Source organism: Passer montanus, unplaced genomic scaffold (genome assembly GCF_014805655.1).
Source record: "Passer montanus isolate IOZ18808 unplaced genomic scaffold, ASM1480565v1 scaffold39, whole genome shotgun sequence".
NCBI classification, from domain to species: domain Eukaryota; kingdom Metazoa; phylum Chordata; class Aves; order Passeriformes; family Passeridae; genus Passer; species Passer montanus.
In genome coordinates, this window is record NW_024368707.1 from 349,868 (window position 1) to 370,794 (window position 20,927).

Below are 20,927 nucleotides of genomic sequence, written 5' to 3' on the forward strand. Positions count from 1 at the left end.
TTAATCTGTGCGGTGTCTTCCATTTGTAGAATTAGACCTCTGCAGAAACAGAGGTTCTACATAAACAGAATTTTGTGTCATTTCTTGAGATAGCACATCCCAGAGTGGGTTTTGAACTCTCAGGCAGAAGCCTGCTACTTAAAGCTGCAACCACTTTGAGCTGCTTGTAAATTTTGGTAATTCCCAGGCCAAACAAAGACTGATTCATTAATAAAGAGAGATGAGGCAGAACCACCAGGTAGGAGGCTGATGTTGTGCTTCAGCAGATAAAATACTGACGTTGGAAAAATTTTGGGCTTGGTGTTTTTGAAGGAAAATTTGATGTGAAAATGAAGGGTTCCTGGAAAAAAGGAGTCTTGGAGGAAGAGAATGAAAAGAAAGTGAAGATACCATCAGTCAGAGATATTCTGGAAGTGGAGGAAGGTCCAGGGGGATCAGAGAGCTGTATGGGAAGGAATCCCAGGGAATGCTTAGAAGTTTGACGCATAAAAGCATAAGGATTGTAACTAGGAGCAGCTGTACAACACAGAATTTTCTGTTCCACCTTCACAAACAAGTCATGATTTTACTGCTGGGCAGGGAAGCTGAAATCAAAGTAATGCACCTGTGCGAAAGTGTGAAATAAGAAGGTAGAAGCTGTTCTTGTAAGCTCTGAAAATAATCCCCAACTTCCAGATCCACTAGAGGTTGCCATTTACCCTGTTTCATCCACGACACCTTGAAGAGTTATTTTCTGTCTTCTGTGATCTCTTTTTAGTGAAAGAGTACATTGGTTTATTAAAAATATAGAATTCTGATACAGGAAATCTAGTGTGATATTAGCACTGGAATGACCAACATCTTCCTGTGCAGAAAGTGATTCTAGTAGGCCAGAAGATGAAGTAAACAAGATGTTTGCATTTTCATAGGTAAGTTTAGAGCTACTAGCATAGTTTAAGGAATTGCTTTTTATAGCTAGGATAGCAGGGCAATGTTAACAGGTTCACATTTTATCTGGAAACCAGAAGAATAAGGTCGAGGGGTTTTTTTTTTTTTTTTTTTTTGAGATGGGGAGTGAAAACAGTGAACCCAATGTAGACAGCGTATACTAAAAATCTTTGAGTTTCATGAGAATCACATTTATTAACAGAACAATTCTTTTAATTAATACAGTTTTAATTCTAAACTGGTTTTGTTTCCCTATCTGATTACCTACAGATAGTCAAAGGATTTGATTTTATACAAATAGTCATTGGTCCCCTTAAAAATTAGGATGTACAGAATAGTATTGAAAGAGAGCATATGCTTCCAAAACATCAAAAGGTTTTGGTAAACATCTATATACATTGTATAAAATTTATGCCAGGCTCAAACTCGTGACATGGACTGTACCTGTCTTGTATAATTTGTTCTTACCCCTCAGGGTATGAGAATTCTTCACTACATCACAACAGTAAATTATTAAGTTAGGAGAAGGAAATGCAAGAAGAGACTGTTATGTAATAGATTATGTCATCAGCGTATGCATACAGAGAGCAGTTTCTTTAAAAGGAAGGGAATGAAATGGAAATCTCCAGAGAAGTTACAATCAACCGTTGTCACAGGATCAGCAGCTTTGGTGAGTCTGTCTCACTTGGAATGAGAGCTATGTCCTACTCAGTGCAATTTGGCCTGCTGTTGCTGATTTTGCCACTTCTCATAGAATTCTTTTCTGTTGAAGTCTGATATTCTTTTGTTTCCATTAATCTGCATTTGTTATTTGTTTGTGGGACTGCTATCTATAACTTGGTCTTCAGACTGTATTTTTGCACAAACCGTTTTGCCTGCATGCACAAATTCTTAAGATGACATCTGTGTAATTTACTACATATTTCAAAGAGCTCAGAGTTGCACTCAGATTTCTCTGACTTAGAAAAGTAGCTGGAACTGCTGTGGTTCAGGCTGATTTTATTTTTATTTTTAATTTTCCTTTGGCACACCTGGAAGTTTTTATTTGCAAAAAAAGGAGCAACAGTAACACCTGCCATAGAAAACATGTTTGGACAAAGGTAAAGTTCACACTGCATTGATAAAATACTTGGATTTGGATTTGTTAGGTACAGGTGGTAAAGAAAAACACAAACTGTTGATATTCGGTCACCTGGAAAGTGACTTAAAGGATGAGAAGGAAAGGTCACACTGAGCACGGGCATATGTTTTCTAAATGGATTCACACAGAAATAAGCACTTAAGGAATTTTATAAACTGCCACTGCCTCTTGCAAGTCTGGCTTGGTTATCCCTCCTGCCCAGCCCAGAAACCCTGGGCTCCATGCCTTAGCAGCTGACCCAGGACATGTGCTGGTCCCATCCTAGAGGCTGGAGCAGACACTCCTCCACTCCTGTTTTTAAGACCGGGGTGCCAACACCCCTGGTGTGACCAGTTCCTAGTGCCAAGTCCCCTCACACAGGTCTGAACTGCAGCGTGCCAGACGCTCATTTAGTTGGTCCAGAGAGCTGTGGCTGCTCCAGCTACTGTTGCTGAGGCCACACTTTCTTCAGCTCCCGTCCCCAGTCTGCACCCCAATCTGACTGCTATTGCTGGGCCAAATTCACTCATGCCATTCTCACAGCTGCTAGCACCTCAAACTTACACCACTCACATATGTGGGATAATGAGATTTCATGGAAAGATAGTTAAGAAGAAAGCATTTAATATGAAGATAGGATGACACTGACGAGCCTTGGTTTCATGAAGACTGTTCTTTTCCATCTATCCCCCTCATTATTCCTCCCCAGCCATCTTCCTTAACAAGTTTTGCATGGTCCCACAGACCTAGTTCAAATCCTTATGTTCCTTGTTTCCCCCTTTGTAATAGTTACAAACTCCAAGCTGGCCCTCTCCAAAGCTGTGAATGTACTTTCTTAGTGGCCTGTCCAACAATGACTGTAGACATTTGGTTTTTTGCATGATCTCTGCTCCCCATGGCCCCTGAGTTCTGGGTGGCTTTATTTCTGGCTTCCCATCTTCTGCATTGAAAAGCTCCCTGACTGGATAACCTTAATAAAGGCAACACTTTCACCTTTCATGTGCTCTTACATAACTCATTTTTATTTGGTGGGAGAAACAGCTTAGGATGTTGTGCTAAGTAACTGCTTTGTAGATACAGAATTTTTCTTTTTCCCTCAATGAAAAGCTTTCATTGAAAAGCCATCATCTGATATCAAAAACATATCAGATGATGGGGGAAAAAAAGCACAGTTGTCTGTGAAAAGAACTGTGGCCTATATTATCTGCTCCATTCCCCACAAATTTCTGTGCTTGCTGCTGCCACAGTAGCTGTGGCTCAGCTGAGGATAGTTGTTGCCACAGCTGCTCAGTGCTCTGTTTCTCAAGGCAGTAACCCATAGCAGCACCCTGATTTTATCCTTTCTACACTGTTAGTTCCTCCTTGCTTTTCTTGTGGCAAAGGCCTAGGACACACAGAAGGGCAGGGGGCAGTACTCTGCACCCCTACAGATGTTCCAGGGTCCTCAACAGCCCACAAACCCTTCCTGACAATGCTGTTGAGCAGTTTTAATTGGTTTTATGTGTAAGAAATTAGGTTGAGGCACAAACTGAAACCCAGGAGGCTCCATCTGAACATCAGGAAACACTTTTTTATGATGAGGGTGTCTGAGAAATGGAGAAAGTTGTCCAGAGGCTGCAGAGTCTCATGCTTGGACATAATCAAAAGCTATTTGAATATGGTCCTGAGCAACTGGCTCTAGAAGGCCCTGCTGAGCAGGGAAATTGGGCCAGATTACTTCCATAGCTCCCTTCCGACCTCAGCCATTCTGTGATTCTGTATATAAAAGATCCTGAGTGTCAGCCATGCCAGTGGATGAAGGTTCATGAAGGTACGAAGACTGCAGGGAGGGCTGTTTATTTGTGGTGAGGTAACCAGCAATAATGAGTGTGCTTGAAGAAAATTATGTTAAATGTGAGGACAGCAAAACAGTAATTCATATGAGGAATAGTCTTCCAAGGCCTGCTAGAGAACTTCCTCTCCCAGATGCTGACACTTCACAAAATTGTCCCTGAAACAGGTTGTGGAAATAATCGTCTTCAAAGTTGCAGGATGGTTCTCTTGTCTCTGATTTTGGTAATTTGTCATTTCCATCCTTTTCTTCCTTACTCTCTCTCTGCCATCAGAACCTGTTCTTTCTGTGGTTCCCCATCCTTTCCAAATGGAGTGAAGAATGACACTGCCTGAGAGAGGAGGAGGAAACGTTACCTCCTGTTAATTTACTGAGCTGTCCCATTGCCAGGACAGCAGAGAGAGATTAAAGCAGGGAAGCAGACGGAACAAGAGGGGGCAGGGAGTCTCTGGTTACACTCTCCCTCTGTGTCTTTCCCTCACCAGTAACCTTCTCTCTCAGGGTGCTCTGAGGGACTTCAGCTGAAGGCCTATGCCTGTTTCATTCCATGATTATACTGGGGAGGGCAGAAGGGAAGACATTGCCCTGAACAAGCCCTGCTCCACAGGACGTTGTTTCTAGGGATATGACTGGGGATGCCTCTCCAACGAAAGCGTTCCGATACCAAGAAACTCTGGTGAGTACAATACCTGTAGCAGCACAGAATGTTTCCTATGTGAGAGCTGGCTTCCCTCCTCTGCTTAAGGGAAGAAAACTTTCTTTGCCTACAAATATACTTCCCTGTTTGCATTAGACAAACTCCCTGGGCTATCTGCCTGAGCACATGCTCCAGTAGCGGCTTTCTTCAAGAGAGAATGTGGCCATGTTCTCCTTGAATTCCTAATCCCCACGGGTGAAAAATTTACAACGCCAGGCAGGTTAAAAAATGCTGGCATGAGTCAGAGCTGAGTCTGCAGAGCTACACAGAAAAGCAACTGCTGGTTGTGAATAGGTTTCTTTTATTAAGACAACCACAGATAAGGCACTGAAACCATTCCCTGCCCTTTGTTACAGCTCCCACAAGAAGCAGTTAGGATTCTGCCATAGTGGGGTCCCTACAGGTGCTGTGAGAACATGGAACATGTTGCTCTGTGGCATTCTTTGGGACCATTCCAGTGGGGTCTTGCACTGCTTTGTTTCACGGGTATTTGGATGCAGACTGTTGAGCCTCTTTCTGCTTTATCTACTTTAAAGAGTTAACTAGCAGAAATGAGATTCATTGCATGTCTGTGAGACCTCACACTTTCCTGTGTGGAGGTAGCAGTTTGTCCTGTGCTTAAAAAGCCTCTTGCTTTGGTCCCTGAAGTGAGAATTAGCATCATACAGTCCAGATTGCCTAAGGAACAAAATGAATGAAATCTCAGCCTTTAAAAATGAATAGCAGCCTCTTTGTGCCTAAGCATGCAAAGTTTTGGTAGCAGTGTTTAGAGAGAAGTAAGACTCTGTTGGGGCTGAGGAAAAAAATAAATCTCATCTTCTTTGAGCTACTGCAAAGAAAGATAGAGACTTTTTTACCTGCTGCTTTCTGGCATCTCTTGACCACATCTGAGTAGGGTCTTGCACTGCTTTGTTTTATAGGTATTTGGATGCAGGGTGTTGCCACATATTCTGAGGTTTTTTTTCTAGTGCACCTAGTTTAGTAAGGCGAAGGTAAGAAGAAGGAAGGTATGGTCTTTGGGAGGAGTAGGCTGAGGTGAAGAACTGGAGAGTGGCTTTCAGTCAAAAATATTCTGCTGCTGAATACTGCTCGTGTGTATGACCTTAGAGATGAAGACTGTATGATCTTCATTCAGTGTGACCATATAGCCCTTTATGACTGAAATCTTAATTTCAAATCCAGACTTACACAATTAATGTAAATTTCTTGGTGATCCACGTAGGCACATCACAAGCACACACCCTCAACTCAACAGTGGTTTATTGAGAATGCTATTTATCACATAGTATTTGCATTGCCAAAGGAGCCGGTCAGTACAGTGGATGGATTAGGATGTATTTCCTCTCTCTTGACCTGATTTTCTGCATTCAAATATAAAAAAGAAACATCCTCATGTCAGAAGTGAGTAGTATCAACAGTAAAGCATTGAGGCTGAGCCTAATATAGGACTAATAAAGGGATTGCTATGGCCTGTTTGCACTATAAACAGACAAGTAATGATTGCATGAGGTACTGAACTGTAAGGAAATACTACAAATCCAAACAAAAGCAGTGGTAAGGAAGAGAGCATGAACCACCACAAGATGCAGAAGTAATGAGTGTGCTACTTGGATTAAATGGCAGCTATGGCAGGATTCTTCTGCAGCTATAACAAACTCATGGATCTCTACAATTTTCAGTTCTAGGTTCTTAATGTAAAACTAGACTAGTCAGAGTAAATAGACTAAGGAGAGTTTTCTTGAATGCTTGTGGGAAGACACAACTAGCACCAGATTTCTTGAGTTCAAAGAGCATGATTTGTATAATCTGAGCTAAAGCAAATCTTTGACAAGATTTTTGTCCATTACTAAATAGCTATTTGTGAGAGAAAGAAATACAGTGCATTGCATTATATTAATTCATTGATAAATGTATATCCCAAATATTTACCTCTGAGAGCTCTTCTAGGCTTCTGTACAGGACAGGATTGTGTAATAAATTATATCTGATTCCTTGAGTACCTGCATAGGTAAACCCCAAATGACTAGTTCTTTGTTGAACTCAAGTCATCCCCATCCCTGATAAGCTTTATGATAAGGAGGCAGCAATGCTAGGACCTGTTTCATTAGAGATGACTCTAAAGTTAAAAATTCTTTGAGAATGACCGTATATACTTGGGTCCTTAGGCATCATAGGCAGAGTAGCAGCTAGTTACTGGAGCAACTATTTGCTGGATCTAATCCAGGCATTAGTGCTAAGAAGGCACTGAATCACTAATCTCAATTGAAGATAAATTATTTCTCAAAACAAGCAAAATTAAGAACATTTATAAGGATTATGTAGCAAATGAAAAAAGGACTGTAATTCTGGATGTTGTTGCCTCAAGTGTTTTTGCCAGACACTCTCAGGACTTGAGTATCTTAGCAATTTACACCTTAAAATGCTATCTTTAGGAGCAGGCTCCTCTCAAGTATCAGCATTACATCTGTTCACTCCATGTACTCAGTCATGTTAGCCCGTTCTTGTTCAGCGAGTGAACAGAAGCAGAGAGAACTTCTGAATAATGCTGTACATATCAGTTTTCAGACATAAAGCTACCACTGCTCTCTGGGCATGCTGGTTGGTCAAAAAAGACAGACAGTAGGTCATTGCCTGGCTCCAAAGACTGTAGGAATGACTGCTATTTTCCTCTGATTTAGAAAAGCTGTTGCCGTGTCACAAACCACGGGCGAAGTCACTTATGAAGACTCTATATTTTGGGATGAGGAGAGATGGTAGATGAGGTAGCTGCTGGTCAGCCTTCAAGGTCACAAACCATCTACATGAGAGTGCTGATGAGTCCACTGACCTTTTCTTGTCCTTAAATCGCTTTTATGATTGAAGTATCTGCGTTTGTTTATATACTGTGGCCACCTTACTAATTTTTTCTGCTCCGGGCTTTTTTTCTTTTTTCTTTTCTTTTTTTTTTTTTTTTGCCATTTCCAATAATTTCCTTTAACTATTTGTTTCCCAGGTGTTTATGCCTCTTAGTCACTTACTCTTTTACCATTCCCTTGTTGCTCTCACATACCTTGTCCTCACACTTGTGCTCTGCTGGTCTCCTCATTTTTTTTCTCTGCTCCTCTTGCTCTCAGCATACATGAGGCCAAGTGTTAGGTTTCACAGCTGTGTTTTTCTCTGTGCCTTCCTCACATCACTGCCATTGGATTCTGTTCTAAAAATATCCCATGTGACCCTTTCCCTGTCCTGTCCCAAGGCAGAGGGGGGATTCTCCCCAGCTCCCCTCTCCTCTTTTTATTTTTGAAGGTGTTGTCAATCATACAGAAAGTAATGTTAGAAGGCAGAAGAGACCTGGGGAACTGAGGTTGTGAGAAAGATCACTTGTGCAGATTTGTATTGCCAATTCCAAAGCTGGAGAGGACAAAAGATGCAGATGATCATGGGGCCAAGCTGTACATGGCAAGATGTAGGCTTCTGACAATGTCAATGGAAAAGAAAAAAAGGAATTCTTTCTTCAGTGTACCTCTGCATGGGAGAGATGTTCAGGACTACCCTACCTGTTTAAAAGATGGGGATAGGAATTTTTGCTATATTTTGCTGTGGTCTTAAGTTCTGCTGTGAGAACTAGCAGCTTCTTGGGGAAATTTTCTCATTTCCAATTTGCGTGCTAGTGGGCCTGGTATCTATTGTTCTAATAATAATTGAAGTTTGCCTGACAGTATTTTGGTTTTGTTGCCATCAAAGCAAAAACCCCAGAATCACAGAAGGATCTAGAATGGAAGAAAACATAGGCAGTATCCGCTCCAGCCTCCTGCTTGGTTATGAATTTACCTTGTTTCAAGTCATGACTGTTGCCTCTTGCATCTTCCTTGTGCCTCTCAGTGGAGAGCCTGGTGCTGCCTTGTCTATAGCCTCCCTCTGGGTGTATTTGTGTTTGTTTTTGCAAATCAGCCTCTTCTCTGGGGTGAATCAGCCCCTCCTCTGCTCCTTCAGCTTCTCCAGTCAACCATCCAGGCAAGACTTCCTGAGGTGACACCCACCTGAGCTGCACACCTGTGCTGTATATTCTTTACTTAAGCACCTTTCCCATGGAAAAAGCTGGGTTTAACAGTAGCATGTGCAACAGAAATGGTACCAAAGGCTTCACTTTGCCTGACTATTGCCCACATTGTCCTGGTACTGGGTTATGGGAACATTTACAGCCCCACGGAGCAGGTTGCCTGCAGACACCATACCCTGGATTGCACCATCCTGGCAGGGAGGGCAAGGGGCCTTTTCTGCTACTTATAGAAAAGTATTTTTAAAAACCCATTTCCAATATCATTCAGCTATTGGGCTTTGTTGTGAGCGTGTCCGAAATTACATTTCCATGGACTGTACGCTCCTGCTCAAAGAAATAAATTCTAATGGCTGGCAGCATGCCAATCAGTCTAAACGTTGCCATTGATCTTGTGCTGTAAAATGTAAAAAAAAACTTGTTCATGTGTAAATGGCACATGGGAATATCCCATATTTGCGGGAAACCTAATAGGGTACCTGCATGCTATAAGCTTTTTTTATATGAACAAAGAAAATACATGATTGCTTTGGCATCTGGTGTGTGCTGCTTTGGCAATATAGCAGATTAAATTATTTCAGGCAAGTTAGGGGTAGGGGCTTTATGTGTGGGAAGACCTTGTACAAGAATTCCTGACATTAAAAAAAGACAGACCTGTTGCTAGTATAATTCTCAACAATGGCAGTAGAGGTGCAACTGGAATATAGAGATTAGTGCCCCAGCTGTACAGCAGGTGGCATACAAAGTATGGTAGATATAATTCATCAATACAGAAATGCACAGCAAATAAACATCCTCAGTCAACTACTGTTGTTAATCTCCACAAAATCACAGCAGAGAACCTGGGAATGCAAAAGAGAAGCTGGCAGTAAACATGACATAAAAATAAGTTATTTTGTCAATGTTTACTTTAGCAAAGGAGCAGGCAGTTGCTGCTGTCAGTATTGATGGAACAACTTCCATGTACCTGTAAGATAAAATGATCACTGTTCACTTGTTCATGCAGTGGCAGGAAAGACAGAAGTTTAATAATGCTGGACACTACCTTCTTGGAACCTGCTTATTTTAAGAGTTCATATTTTCTATTAAGTGGCATAGAACTTCTTGGTGGAACCAGACTTCATTGCTGTTTCTTTGCATGGGAAGGCATATCATGTTTTTGCATTTGTTAATCACGCAATTCTCAGTACTGAACACGGAGGCAGCAAATAGATCCTCCACACATTGCGACTGCAACAAACACTTCTGTCTTTGGACCTTGAAAAGGACATAGTTGGGGTTAAAGGATTTGCTCATGTTTTTAAAACTCAGCCATTTATCTCTTCAACAAATTCCTGCCTCTTGCTGAAGAAATTAATTCTTACTTGTTAGTCAGGGAGCCAAGTGGATGTTGGGATTGACAATCCACAATTGATAATCCACTTCCATGACATATTTGTAAAACGTCATGGATCAGGAATGTTTGCCCATCATCTATCAGCTCTTAGAGTGGATTCTAGAAGCACATAAAAATAGAAAGCACCTTCATCTACTGCACAGTGCTATTGTGAGTGGCACCTACGCTTTTTCAAAGGAAGTCAAATACCTGTAGTTCTAAAAAGTCTGACAAATTACATGCAGAAGCCCAGCGGGGGAATGCCGGCCGGCCAGGATAGCGCAGCGGGGGGCCAGGATAGCTCAGCGGGGGGGACTCAGGCAACCCAGGCAAGCGATAGTGATTTGCAGTCAGCTCTTCAGTGATTTCAGCTCTTTCAGCATGCCTGGTGCCCTCGGTACCGCCGCCGCAGCAGACGCAGAGAGAGAGCGAGAAGCGCTGTATGGGTTCCGCAGGGTTCTTTTATTGGGGTCTCCGCGAAGGGTCCAGTGACAGCTCTCCCGAACCGGGCAGAGTTAGGGGTTTTTATACCCTACAGGGGTTTTGAAAACTGTCCAATAGTAAGGGTCAAGGGAAAAGTGACCTATGGATATACAGGGAGATAACAGGGTCCAAAAGGCGGAAGAGAGGGGCTTCTAAAGCCTTAGTCATGCTGACTTTGGTATTTCCTAGCTCAGGCCTCTGACCGCCAAGGAGGCCGTGCAGGCCTTGTGCCTGCTACAGAAGTTTGTCAAACTAGTCTTACCTGTGCATAGTCTAGCACACATATCCTTTGACTACATGTAAACTACTAGAGTGAATATGGATGTCTATATCCTGAGGCTTGGAGTTACCCACACCTCTACTGGGGCACTGAAGAGAAGAGCATTTGCCTGAAGACCAGCCACACAGACTGACAAAGTACTTAACTGTGAGGAGGAACACACTGCTTTTAACAGCTACAGAAAAATAACTATACATTTTTGAGTGTGTGGTCAGCCCAGAACTGACCTCAGACCTGCAAACAGATTTCAGAATTAGATGATGCTTTCTTCAGACCATTGGAAGAGGTAATGTTCTTAGTCCCTGGAAGCAAATCTACTGCAGCAGTAAGAGCAGGGCACAAGCAATCCAGGAGGCTTCTGGAGTGTATTGCCAACAAGTTCATAACAAGATAATCAAAAAGACATCAAGAGGAGGTGCTCTGCTGGACCTGATACTTACAAAGGAGGAAGGACAGGAGGATGTTCAGGATGTCCTGAACATCCAGGACAGCTTCTGGACCTGAGAAGGAAGGAGGGCTCAATCCTTGAGTTCAGGAGAGAAGTCTTTGACTTCAGGGATCTTCTTGGAAGAATCCTATAAGAAATGGCCCTGAAGAGAAGAGGGCTATGAGACAGCTGGTTGTTGTACAGGGATCATGTCTTCCAAGCTCAGGAATGATCCATCCTTCTGAGCAGGAAATCAAGCAAAGGCAGCTGGAGGCCTACATAATTTAGGAAGGAGGTCCTGACTAAACTCAGACAGGTGACCTGGGAGGAATCTAGGGACATCATCCATGTGTTAAAGAATGAAGATAAGAAAACCAAAGCTTATCTGGAGTTTAATCTGGTGAGGGACATGAAGGACAACAAGAAAGGCTTCTACAGGTGTATCAGCAGCAAAATTAAGGCAATGGAAAACATGGGCCCTCTTCTAAAGAATCAAGGCAAATTGATTCTAAAGAAGATGATGGAGAGCAATGACCCTCACTGGAGGAGGATGAGGTCAGAGAAAATTTAAACAAACTGGGTATGCACAGATGTCAGTGGAACCCGATGGGATGCACCTACCAGCATGAGGGAGTTGGTCAATCTCATTGATCTTTCAAAGGTCATAGGGATTCAGAGTGGTAACTGAGGATAGGAAGAAAACACTCCTATCTTCAAAAGGAGCAAGAAGTCCAGCAAACTGCATGCTGACCCACTTCAGCTCAATGCCCATAAAGGCGATAGAGTAACTCATCTTGGGAACCATTTCCAAACACATGAAGGAAAGAAAGATGATTGGGAGTGGCCAGCATGGAACTGTGAAGGGAAAATCACATTTAACCAACCTACAGTTCAGTAATCAGATGAGACAGCCAGGCGGATGAAGGAAGAGCAGTGGATTATGTTTATCTTTATTTTAGATTATGGTTATCTTTATTTATTTTGGCAATGCTTTTGTCTCCCACTTCATCCTCGTAGTAAGCTGATTAAGTACAGGCTGGACAAGTGGACCTTGGAGTGGATTGAAAACTGGATGAACTGCAGGGCTCCAAAGGTTGTGATCAGCAGCACATCCTTCTGCTTAGCTGTGGTGAGCCTAAACCTGGAGTCCTGTGCCCAAGTCTGAGCTCCCCAGTTCATAAAACCCATGGAGTTACTGGAGAGGGTTCTGCAAAAGGCCAGAGTGATGATGAAAGGACAGGAGCATCTCACATCTGAGGAAAGGCTGAAAGAGCTGGGATTGTTCAGCAAAGGCTCAGGGGAGGTCTTATTATCTGATGGAAGACTGAAGATGGTGGAGCCATTCTCTTCTCAGCAGAGTCCAGCCAGGATGGAATGGGCGCAAATTGAAATACAGGAATTTCTGTCTAGACATAAAGAAAGAGGCTTTTGCATGACTGAGCACTGCCACAGGTTTGCCTGGAGTGATTGTTGCATGCTTGGAGACATCCAAAAGCTGTCTGGATACAGCCCAAGTCAACTTTCTCCTGCTGACACAGCTTGAACATGGTATTGGACAAGACAGCAGGTGTCCCATCCAAAGCTCAAATATTCTGTAATTCTGTGATTAACTTAAGTACTTAGAGGAACAGCAGTGCAAATTACCTACTGGTCTACAAGATTATTGTCTTCTAAATATGACACAGAATGTATTTTTAATTCTTTGTCTGTACTGAACTCTTTTATCTACCCTTGTTGTTAAATGACTCACACAAAACTGGCATTTACTTCTATTCAGAAAAGCAAATTAAAACTGTTTGCCTGCATCTAAATTCCAAGGAGTTTGACTTCAGTAGAACAAGACCCTACTTCCTGAGACACAGCCAAATTAACCTTCTCAGTTTATTTTCTTCATACCTCTCAATATTTTCCAGACCTCATTGTCCTTTCCAGCCCAGGAGGTTCTAGTCCATTCAACTGTTTCTCATACAGCAGCTGTGCCATAATTTGACCATCCTCTGAAACTCTCCCAGTTCTACTGTATGCTTTTTGAGACTAGGGGAAACAGAAAGCAAACATTACTCAGATGTACTTGCACATTGTATTTAATTAGGGATTATTATCCTATTTCTTAATCATAGTTCTAAATAAATGCTAAAGAGATCATTATGATCATTCAGTGTAATCCCAAGATCTTATTCTTACATATCGAGAGCTTGCATAGTTGAACAGCTCTTGTGTATATAAAGCTAGAATGTCTGTTCCTCCTTAATCACTTCAGATTTATTGTGACTTTTCATCTGTAATTTTATTGCTCAGTCATCCTGTTAAAGGCCTGTACAATTCTTCACTCAGTCTGGTTTTATTCCTCTGAATAGCTTTCTAGCACCCTGTGAGCCCTTATCCAGACCAGGGAGGTATTTGATATTAATTCTGCTTGGCATCAAGTTTCTTATCAACTGTAGGAGACATGGTACTGAGGGCAGGCTGCTTTTAGTTCCAATTCCATATAGAAATGGGGCATGTTGGAAACCTCATTTCCATTAGTTTGAAGTCCATAATGCTCCAGGTTCAAAGGGCAAAAGAGCTGTAGGTTCACCTAAGTTTTCCAGGAATGGGAAAGGCAAAAGCAGGATTAAACACATGGCAGCTATGCAACAGGGTAGTGGCAGAAGAAACAGCATGGTGTAGGAACTTTATTCCAGAGATTCATGGAAATCTTACTCTTGGGAAGATGAAGCCAGGGTTAAGCAAAGTTCTCTTGCCTACACATGTGTTTTAGTGCTGCATGTGAGCATGTACATTTTAGCTGACATGATCTACTGACAGCCACCCGAACAGCTTTGTTCTTAAATGCTGCTTCCCTGACCTGCAGTGAACTCACTCAGAGCACGACTCTGAGCGCTTAACTGCATGAAGACATGAGTGTTTTCCATCAGTTTACCTTTCACAATGCTCAGACAGACATATCAGAGCTGGTGCAAGGAAGGGAATCCCATCCTTTCTTCATGCCACTCAGTTCTGAGACATCTGTAATGGTTCAGGCCAGAGCTGAAAAATCTTGAATCTCTGTGTGTTCTCTCGTCTTTAACCCAGCTGTATTTCAAAAGCAGTACCAACTACTCTTATGCCATGACCCTAGAAAATATTTTTTTTCTTCCTTATAACTGCCTCATACCAGAAGAGAAAAGACTAGACTTGACACTTTGTCTGGAAATGTGGAACAAAGGAGACTAAGAAGGTCAAGGCCTGATGCATAACTGGCTTTGATTAGGCAGGTGACAGTGTGACAGGCAGCCTTTTCTGTGCAGAGCTCAGGTACAGTATCTTGCTCCACTAGTAGCCTCCCAATGCAAGCCTCAGAAAGAGTCAGAATACCTACAAGGAGTAGCCCATCCCCATGGGACTCCTCATTCCCCATTAGTTCTAGCCCTGAGCTGCCATATGTTACCTTTATTCTCTTTTGCTGTTCCATCTCTGGGGGAAACGACTTGAATGCCATGTAATAATAATAGTGTAGTGGATTAACAGAATATGCTAAGATACTCTTTCCAAATCCTTCCACAAAATTTTTTCACTCTCAGAACCTCTAGTGGTTTCCACTTCCAACCCAACTCTTTTTTGTATGTGTAGCTTTCTCTCTTCTTCTTTCCACTTTTCCAGATCAGTGTGTTTGGTTCTGTAGTAAATGGATCTTCTCTAAAGAGAATGAACAATCATCATCAGATGATTTTTTGCTACTGACAACTGATTCCATAACAGTATTTTAGCTGATGTGCCACGATTCAGCTTCTTAGCTGAAACCACTACTTACTTCATGGTGACCACAATGTGCTTGTGGTGTACTTGTTGTCAATACCCCGTAGAAACAACAAGGGTCAAAATACTAACTAGAATGGATCAAATGGAAAGCCACATTAAAACAAAGAAGCTTTTTAATCTGTTAAGAGAAGTGTTCAAAAAGTGAAACATTTTCGGAAGACGTGAAGGTGACTGAAGGATACCAGATGGGTATCTAAAGAGAACAGGTCCACAAAAAAAGGCCTCAGTCCCTTAGCAGAGTGCTGTCCCCTGCCAGGATGCAGGTGATATGCTTATTATTGGGTTGGAGGGTGTTCTCAGTGATATCTGCCTCTTATTTCCAATGCAGCTCAGTAAGAAAAATTCAAAGCTGTGTCCAGACCCTCCTGTGGATGGACTGTGGACTGTGGAGGAAGGCATCTTGATAAAAATGATGTTTCAGAGCTTGTATCAGAACACAGATATTTAAGACGTTAATGCACTCCTAAGCAGATCTGAATGCTCAGCAGCTGATCCAGAGCAATGATGATGTTCCCCAGCAGACAAGACTATAGGTCAAGAGAGGACAGGACTGTAATGATCAGTGTGGCAAAATTCAGTATGAAATTGTATAGACAGACATGTCTGTTCAAGTGGTTCTACCACAAAGTACAAGTAGATTGGTGAAGATCTCCTGCAGTAAGACAATGGAGAACCCTCCTGCCCAGAGCAAGGAGATTACCTTGCCCCTACAGAGACCTAATCTCCTTCCCATGGGATTTAATGATGGCATTTGGAGCAGTTTTATTTGGAGGGAGAAGGAAAAGGGGTAAGGAACCTGTTGGCTGGCAGTGGTGGTTCCATGGGACCAGCTGTGCTTTCTACCAGCAAGTTCTGTAGCCAGAACTGTGGTCCCTGTGGTACAGGGAAGCACCACAGCAATACCCTCTGCATTCCCTTCCTCTTTGATGAAGATCAGGTTGAAAGCTGCCTGGGCAAGGGTCACCTGCATCTTCTTCCCAGAGCAATGAGTCTTCAGCTAGTGGCATATCTTTTCTGTCAGCATGATGGGTCTGAGGAGCCTACAGACTTTTGTGAGCTCATGGTCCTCATGGTGCCCAAGAACCAGTGGTCTGGGGCATTTCTGTCCTTCTCCTCCTAAGTAAATGTCCCCAGCCTAGCCAATGCACCTGTCAGAGAGCAACAACTCTCTTCCTGATGCAAGAAAACCTAGCAGAGTGGGATTTGAAACATGTCATAAAGTCCATCTCTACTTTTTTTTGTTACTGACTCATTCCTTTCAAAATATACTATAGATGTAAGGTGGAATAGAATCTGGCTCTGATATAGACAGGAAAAAGTTGATATACACCCCAGACCAAGGGCAGTGCTTGAACAAGTTACCACAAGTACTCTTAGGCATTGTTCCTGATTCTGAACACCTAATAATGCAAGAGCAGGACTGTGAGCAATGGTCTTGAACAAACATGACATCCAAAAATATTTAATTTCTCCTGAACAGTTGGAGTTTATCAGATTGTAGAACTAATTGCAGCTCCCAACATAAGTGAAAGTAAACAGTTTCCACCATTTATTCTCAGCATGTTCTTCTTCATTGGCCCATTATCTCTCCACCAATCCTGACCTTGGTCAATAGTTTCCTGTGTCATCCTATAGCCCCTTCCTGGGCTCCTGTTCCAGGTTTAATATTTTTAGATGTCATGGACATTACATGTCAGCCCCGGGACAAAATGCCATTTATGGGGAATGTCCTGCACTTTCTTCTGCTGATTTATCTTGTCCTGGGCTTAATATACTAAGCTACCTGTCTCTTTGGCATTTGGAGATTGTATCCCCTCATGGTCCTGGTGGACTTTTTGCAACGTTTTCCCCCTTGTGACAATCTAAACTGGCTCTTGCCAATTTAGGTGTGCAGCAGCTCTAGTTCATAATGCTTGACATAGAAAAGACTTTTTGCAGCCTTCATGCCAAAGAGTAGCCCAGTATTTCAACCTGGATGCACGTGCTTGATGCAGTTCTTCTTGCCTTCCCCCAGCACCTTCCGACAAGTCAAAGCAAGGGGCTAGAAGATAGAAGAGGGAGGGAGTCCAGTGAATGTCATGCTGACTCTCACTGTCATCCCTGTATCAGCAGCCAGTGATAACAGCAAAGGTTATTGCTGCAGGGGAATTTCTTTGCCCTCATTTATTATTCAGGCTGCCAAGAGAAATAGTACCTTTCCTCTGTTTATCTTAGTCTTTATCTCATATTACCATCAGGGATTGTTTCATGGAAAACAGGCAAGACCCCTGCTGTGCTGGAAGGTTAGGTGTTTTTGTATGGGTATCTGCATTTAGATAGGGGAAAGAGAAGGAAAAGAGAAGCTTAGTCAAAACTTGGCAGGATTTACAACTGCCCTAGTAAATAAGTATATTTTAAAAATCTTCAATGGTAGTGATAACACATCTGTGCTACAACCCTTCTATTGACATCCTGTATCTCAGTTGTCTGAGATGGGACGGGACAAGCCAGTGCTGCCAACAACTTGTACTTAGCAACCATGGCTCATGCAAGTAGTTCATAGCATTTGCTCTAACCATGTCAAGAGTCTGAAATGTAAGCAAGAGCCAAATGTTACTGAGAAAATTTTTATGGTGGATTAGGGCTCTGTTGCAATCAGAAAAGTCAGTCCCTTTTCTCATTTCTAGTTGTATTCCTGATCCCTTCTTTACTGACATTCAGATGGCCATGCATCAGCAGGAATGAAGAGCTGAGATGGCTGAAAATTAATTTTTGCCTTGCATCAAGTTTCTTGATCACTAGTTCCAGTACATAAAAAAAATTAGGACTGTCTTTTTCAACCAGTCTGCTCCTCAAGTGCCCTAAACTAGGCAATTTGATCAATCTCATAGAGATCTATAGATCATAGGGCTTCAATTAAATTACTTTTCAGGCATTTGAAAGTGGAACATATATCAGGAAAAAGAAATTGTTTTTCTTGCATACCTCTAATCCTAGCCATGGCCTCCTGCAGGTACTCTGTCCATTATCATGGTTCCTTCTTCTTCACCAGCCTCAGCTCATGCACACTACAAACCTATCCTTGAAACTTTGCCAAAAATTTTCCCTTCACAAGCCAGTTCCTCCTCCTAAACCTTTCAACTATGGCCACACGTCTTCATAGTTTGTCACATTTTATATAAGAATCATCATTCTCCACTTGAAATTAGCCAAATCCAATTCAAACCCAGGAGCCCGTGGCTGGCCAGCTCTGCACAGCGTATCACTGCACTTTCTTTCCACCCTCGTGGTGTTGGTCAGGCTGTGTGTCATGGCATGACTAACAGATCTAACAGGCAATTATTCATTTTACCTGTTTTTTCAACAAGCAATCCACAGGGAGAAGGGGAAGAAAGGCACAAGGTACAAATTCTCTGTGCTGGAATAATAACAAATTCACTAGTTTAGATGTATCCTTGATAAGTTTTGATCATTAGAGAAAAGTCTGTATTTCCTAGATGTTCCTTGGTCCTTTCTGCTAAAAACATCTTCAAGCTGACTACATCAGAGAATGTTTGTGATGCAAAAGTTATTCTCCTAGAAAATAAGAAATCCACTGAATCTACTTCAGTCAGTTAATTGAGTGCCTGCTGGTTGTCAATGGCTTTAGCTGCTTTTGGATGCACAATCCAGTTATAAAAAGTTTTCTCCTTCTCAGCAGTCCAATATTACTTTTTAATAATTTTTTTTTCTTCTTTTGGTACTTGCATGTGCACTGTGCCTATTTGATTTGTTCTTGGTTTATCCTAAGGCAAGACATTCACTTTTCTGCCCCACCAGTAATACACCTCTTCATTTGGAAAGCCTTTTGGCAGATGAAAAGAATAAATTATTTAATAGAAGCTACGGGGTGCTGTAGGGTAGAGAATTACCAAGGGAATTGAGGGCTGCAATTTTAGAAGGGGCAGCTGTAAGGGAGGAGGCATCCAAGCTGTGGAGATGTGGAAACAATCTCCTAGGCAATAGAGTGTAAGCACAAAATTTTAGCAGCTCAGAAGGTCATCAACTTAATTGCAATAAGGTCATAGTATGTGAGGGAGATTTGTGTGTAGACTATATATTTATTTCTCTGCTTTCTGACTTCCATGCTTGAAGTTTTCTCTATTTAAAATAATCAAATACTCTTATTTTTATTCTAGTAGATGCTGTTCTCTTTTGAGTTTTGAAGCCTGTTTGGTGTTTACCTGAGAGCTCACCAGGACAGTCAGATTCGCTTTAAAGTTCTGAATGAGTTTGGATCCATTTATAAAATCAAACATTGCTGTCTTCTCTTTCATCTGACTTTCTGTCTTGTTCTTATTGCTGGGTTTAAGTCTCTCTGTTGTTATTTTTGGTCTCAGTTCCAACCTGTGACCACATTGTAATGTAGGACAAGACAACCTTGAGTTAACAATTTACCTTAGATGGTGTCACCAACATGGACGTGGTGCTCTGTGCAGACTGCCACAGTCAGGTTGTTTCTGGAACTGGGACATAACCCTGCCTCTTTAAAGCTCATTTGGTTTTTGCCAAGTCATGGTATATCATATTGTCATATCATGTCATACTGCACTGCCATCCTGCCCTATCCTGATCTGTTCAAATTTCCTTCCAAATTCCTCTATTCCAACATCTACTTCAATGGCTCCTTCATGTCCTTGTGTTCCTGGCATCACAACTGTTGCCAGTTGTGAGATTTTCTTCTCCATTCTGCCTCTTTCTTCTTGAGTTATCAAAAGCTGATGATTCTCAAAATCTGCCCTGTTTCTGTCAATTCTGCTCTACTCAGTCTAGTATTAGTCAGTACATGTCCACTTGAATATCATCATATTATCATGTTATTTCTCCATGATGAAAGCCCTTAAACTTTCTGGTCTTTTTCTTTTTTTTTTGCTGTGAACTCAACCCTTCTTTCAAGTGTCCTTTGAGAGTTCTCTGTCATTGTCTCCCCATATCCAGCCTGGTTTACTAGGTACCCCTGCACAGCTTAAATTTCTATCTTTTGCTGCTGTTTAAGCCTTGGTCCATGATCTATTTCTTTCTTTTACTATGAAAGCTGTCTTTTCTTCCAGTCTCCCTCCCTCATCCTAGCTCTTTTCACAGCATTCTTTCTCTCCCAAAGCTCAAATTGCCTCCTGTAGCTCTTTGAAGCCTCCATGGTTATCTGGTCTAATAAAATGTCCTAGTCAAGACCTTTGTACTCATCTAGAAGTCACTGCCTCATCTGACATCTATTGAAGTATTTTTCCTGCCTTTTCACTCTTTTTTTCTCCATCTAAAGGTATTGCTTGAATCAAAATACGCTTGCTGTATCTTCCTGTCCAGATTCTCATCCCCTGATGCCCTCCGGTGCTTTGTCTCTTATTTCCTCTGTGTTTCTCTCTTACAGACTGTGTTAGTGTTAAGTAGTCATCCTGTCATCACCTTTCTCCTCTTCCTCCTTTAAAAATCCCTTCTTCATCTTTACAGTTTCTTTTGTCCTGTAGACTGTCTTTTCTATTATCTTCTTTACAGACTTGCGGATCTCTTGGGCTGGGGTTTCTTTAGCACATAATGTTATTTTTCCTTTGTTCTTAAATTACTTTCACTAATCTGCATGCAGGGTTCTATGTAACAATAACTCTGCCTCAGCAAATTCCACTCCTGTCAGTCTGGGGTGGCAGAGGGCTCTGCATCACCATCTGCTATAATGTCTGTGTATGCAGGATTGAAAAAATAGATGTGGTGTTTCACTCCAGAGGAGGCTGCAGTCTGCTGGTGGGCTGTAAAGCTTGTGTACAGTGAAGTCATGAGGTGGTCTAGATCTTTCAGGATGAACCTGCTACAGAACAAACAAAAAAAAGCTCTAGCATAAACAGAAGCCTCAGAAGTTGGTATGATGTCTGATAATTGTGTGGGCAGGGCATAGGGAACATTCAGATTGTCACTGCTGATAAATAGCACTTGGATTGTT

The 20,927-nt window shown here is 42.0% G+C and overlaps 1 protein-coding gene across 1 annotated transcript in view; it reads left to right on the plus strand.

The window, feature by feature from the left end:
* Nucleotides 1–4,307: 4,307 nt before the first annotated feature.
* The window catches only part of CLCN1 (chloride voltage-gated channel 1), a 65,090-nt gene continuing 48,470 nt past the window's right edge, over nt 4,308–20,927 (plus strand). Inside the window, exon 1 of the mRNA XM_039717727.1 lies at nt 4,308–4,554. Coding sequence (XP_039573661.1) covers nt 4,504–4,554 — 51 coding nt within the window. The 5' untranslated portion in view covers nt 4,308–4,503. The remainder of the gene's footprint in view (nt 4,555–20,927) is intronic.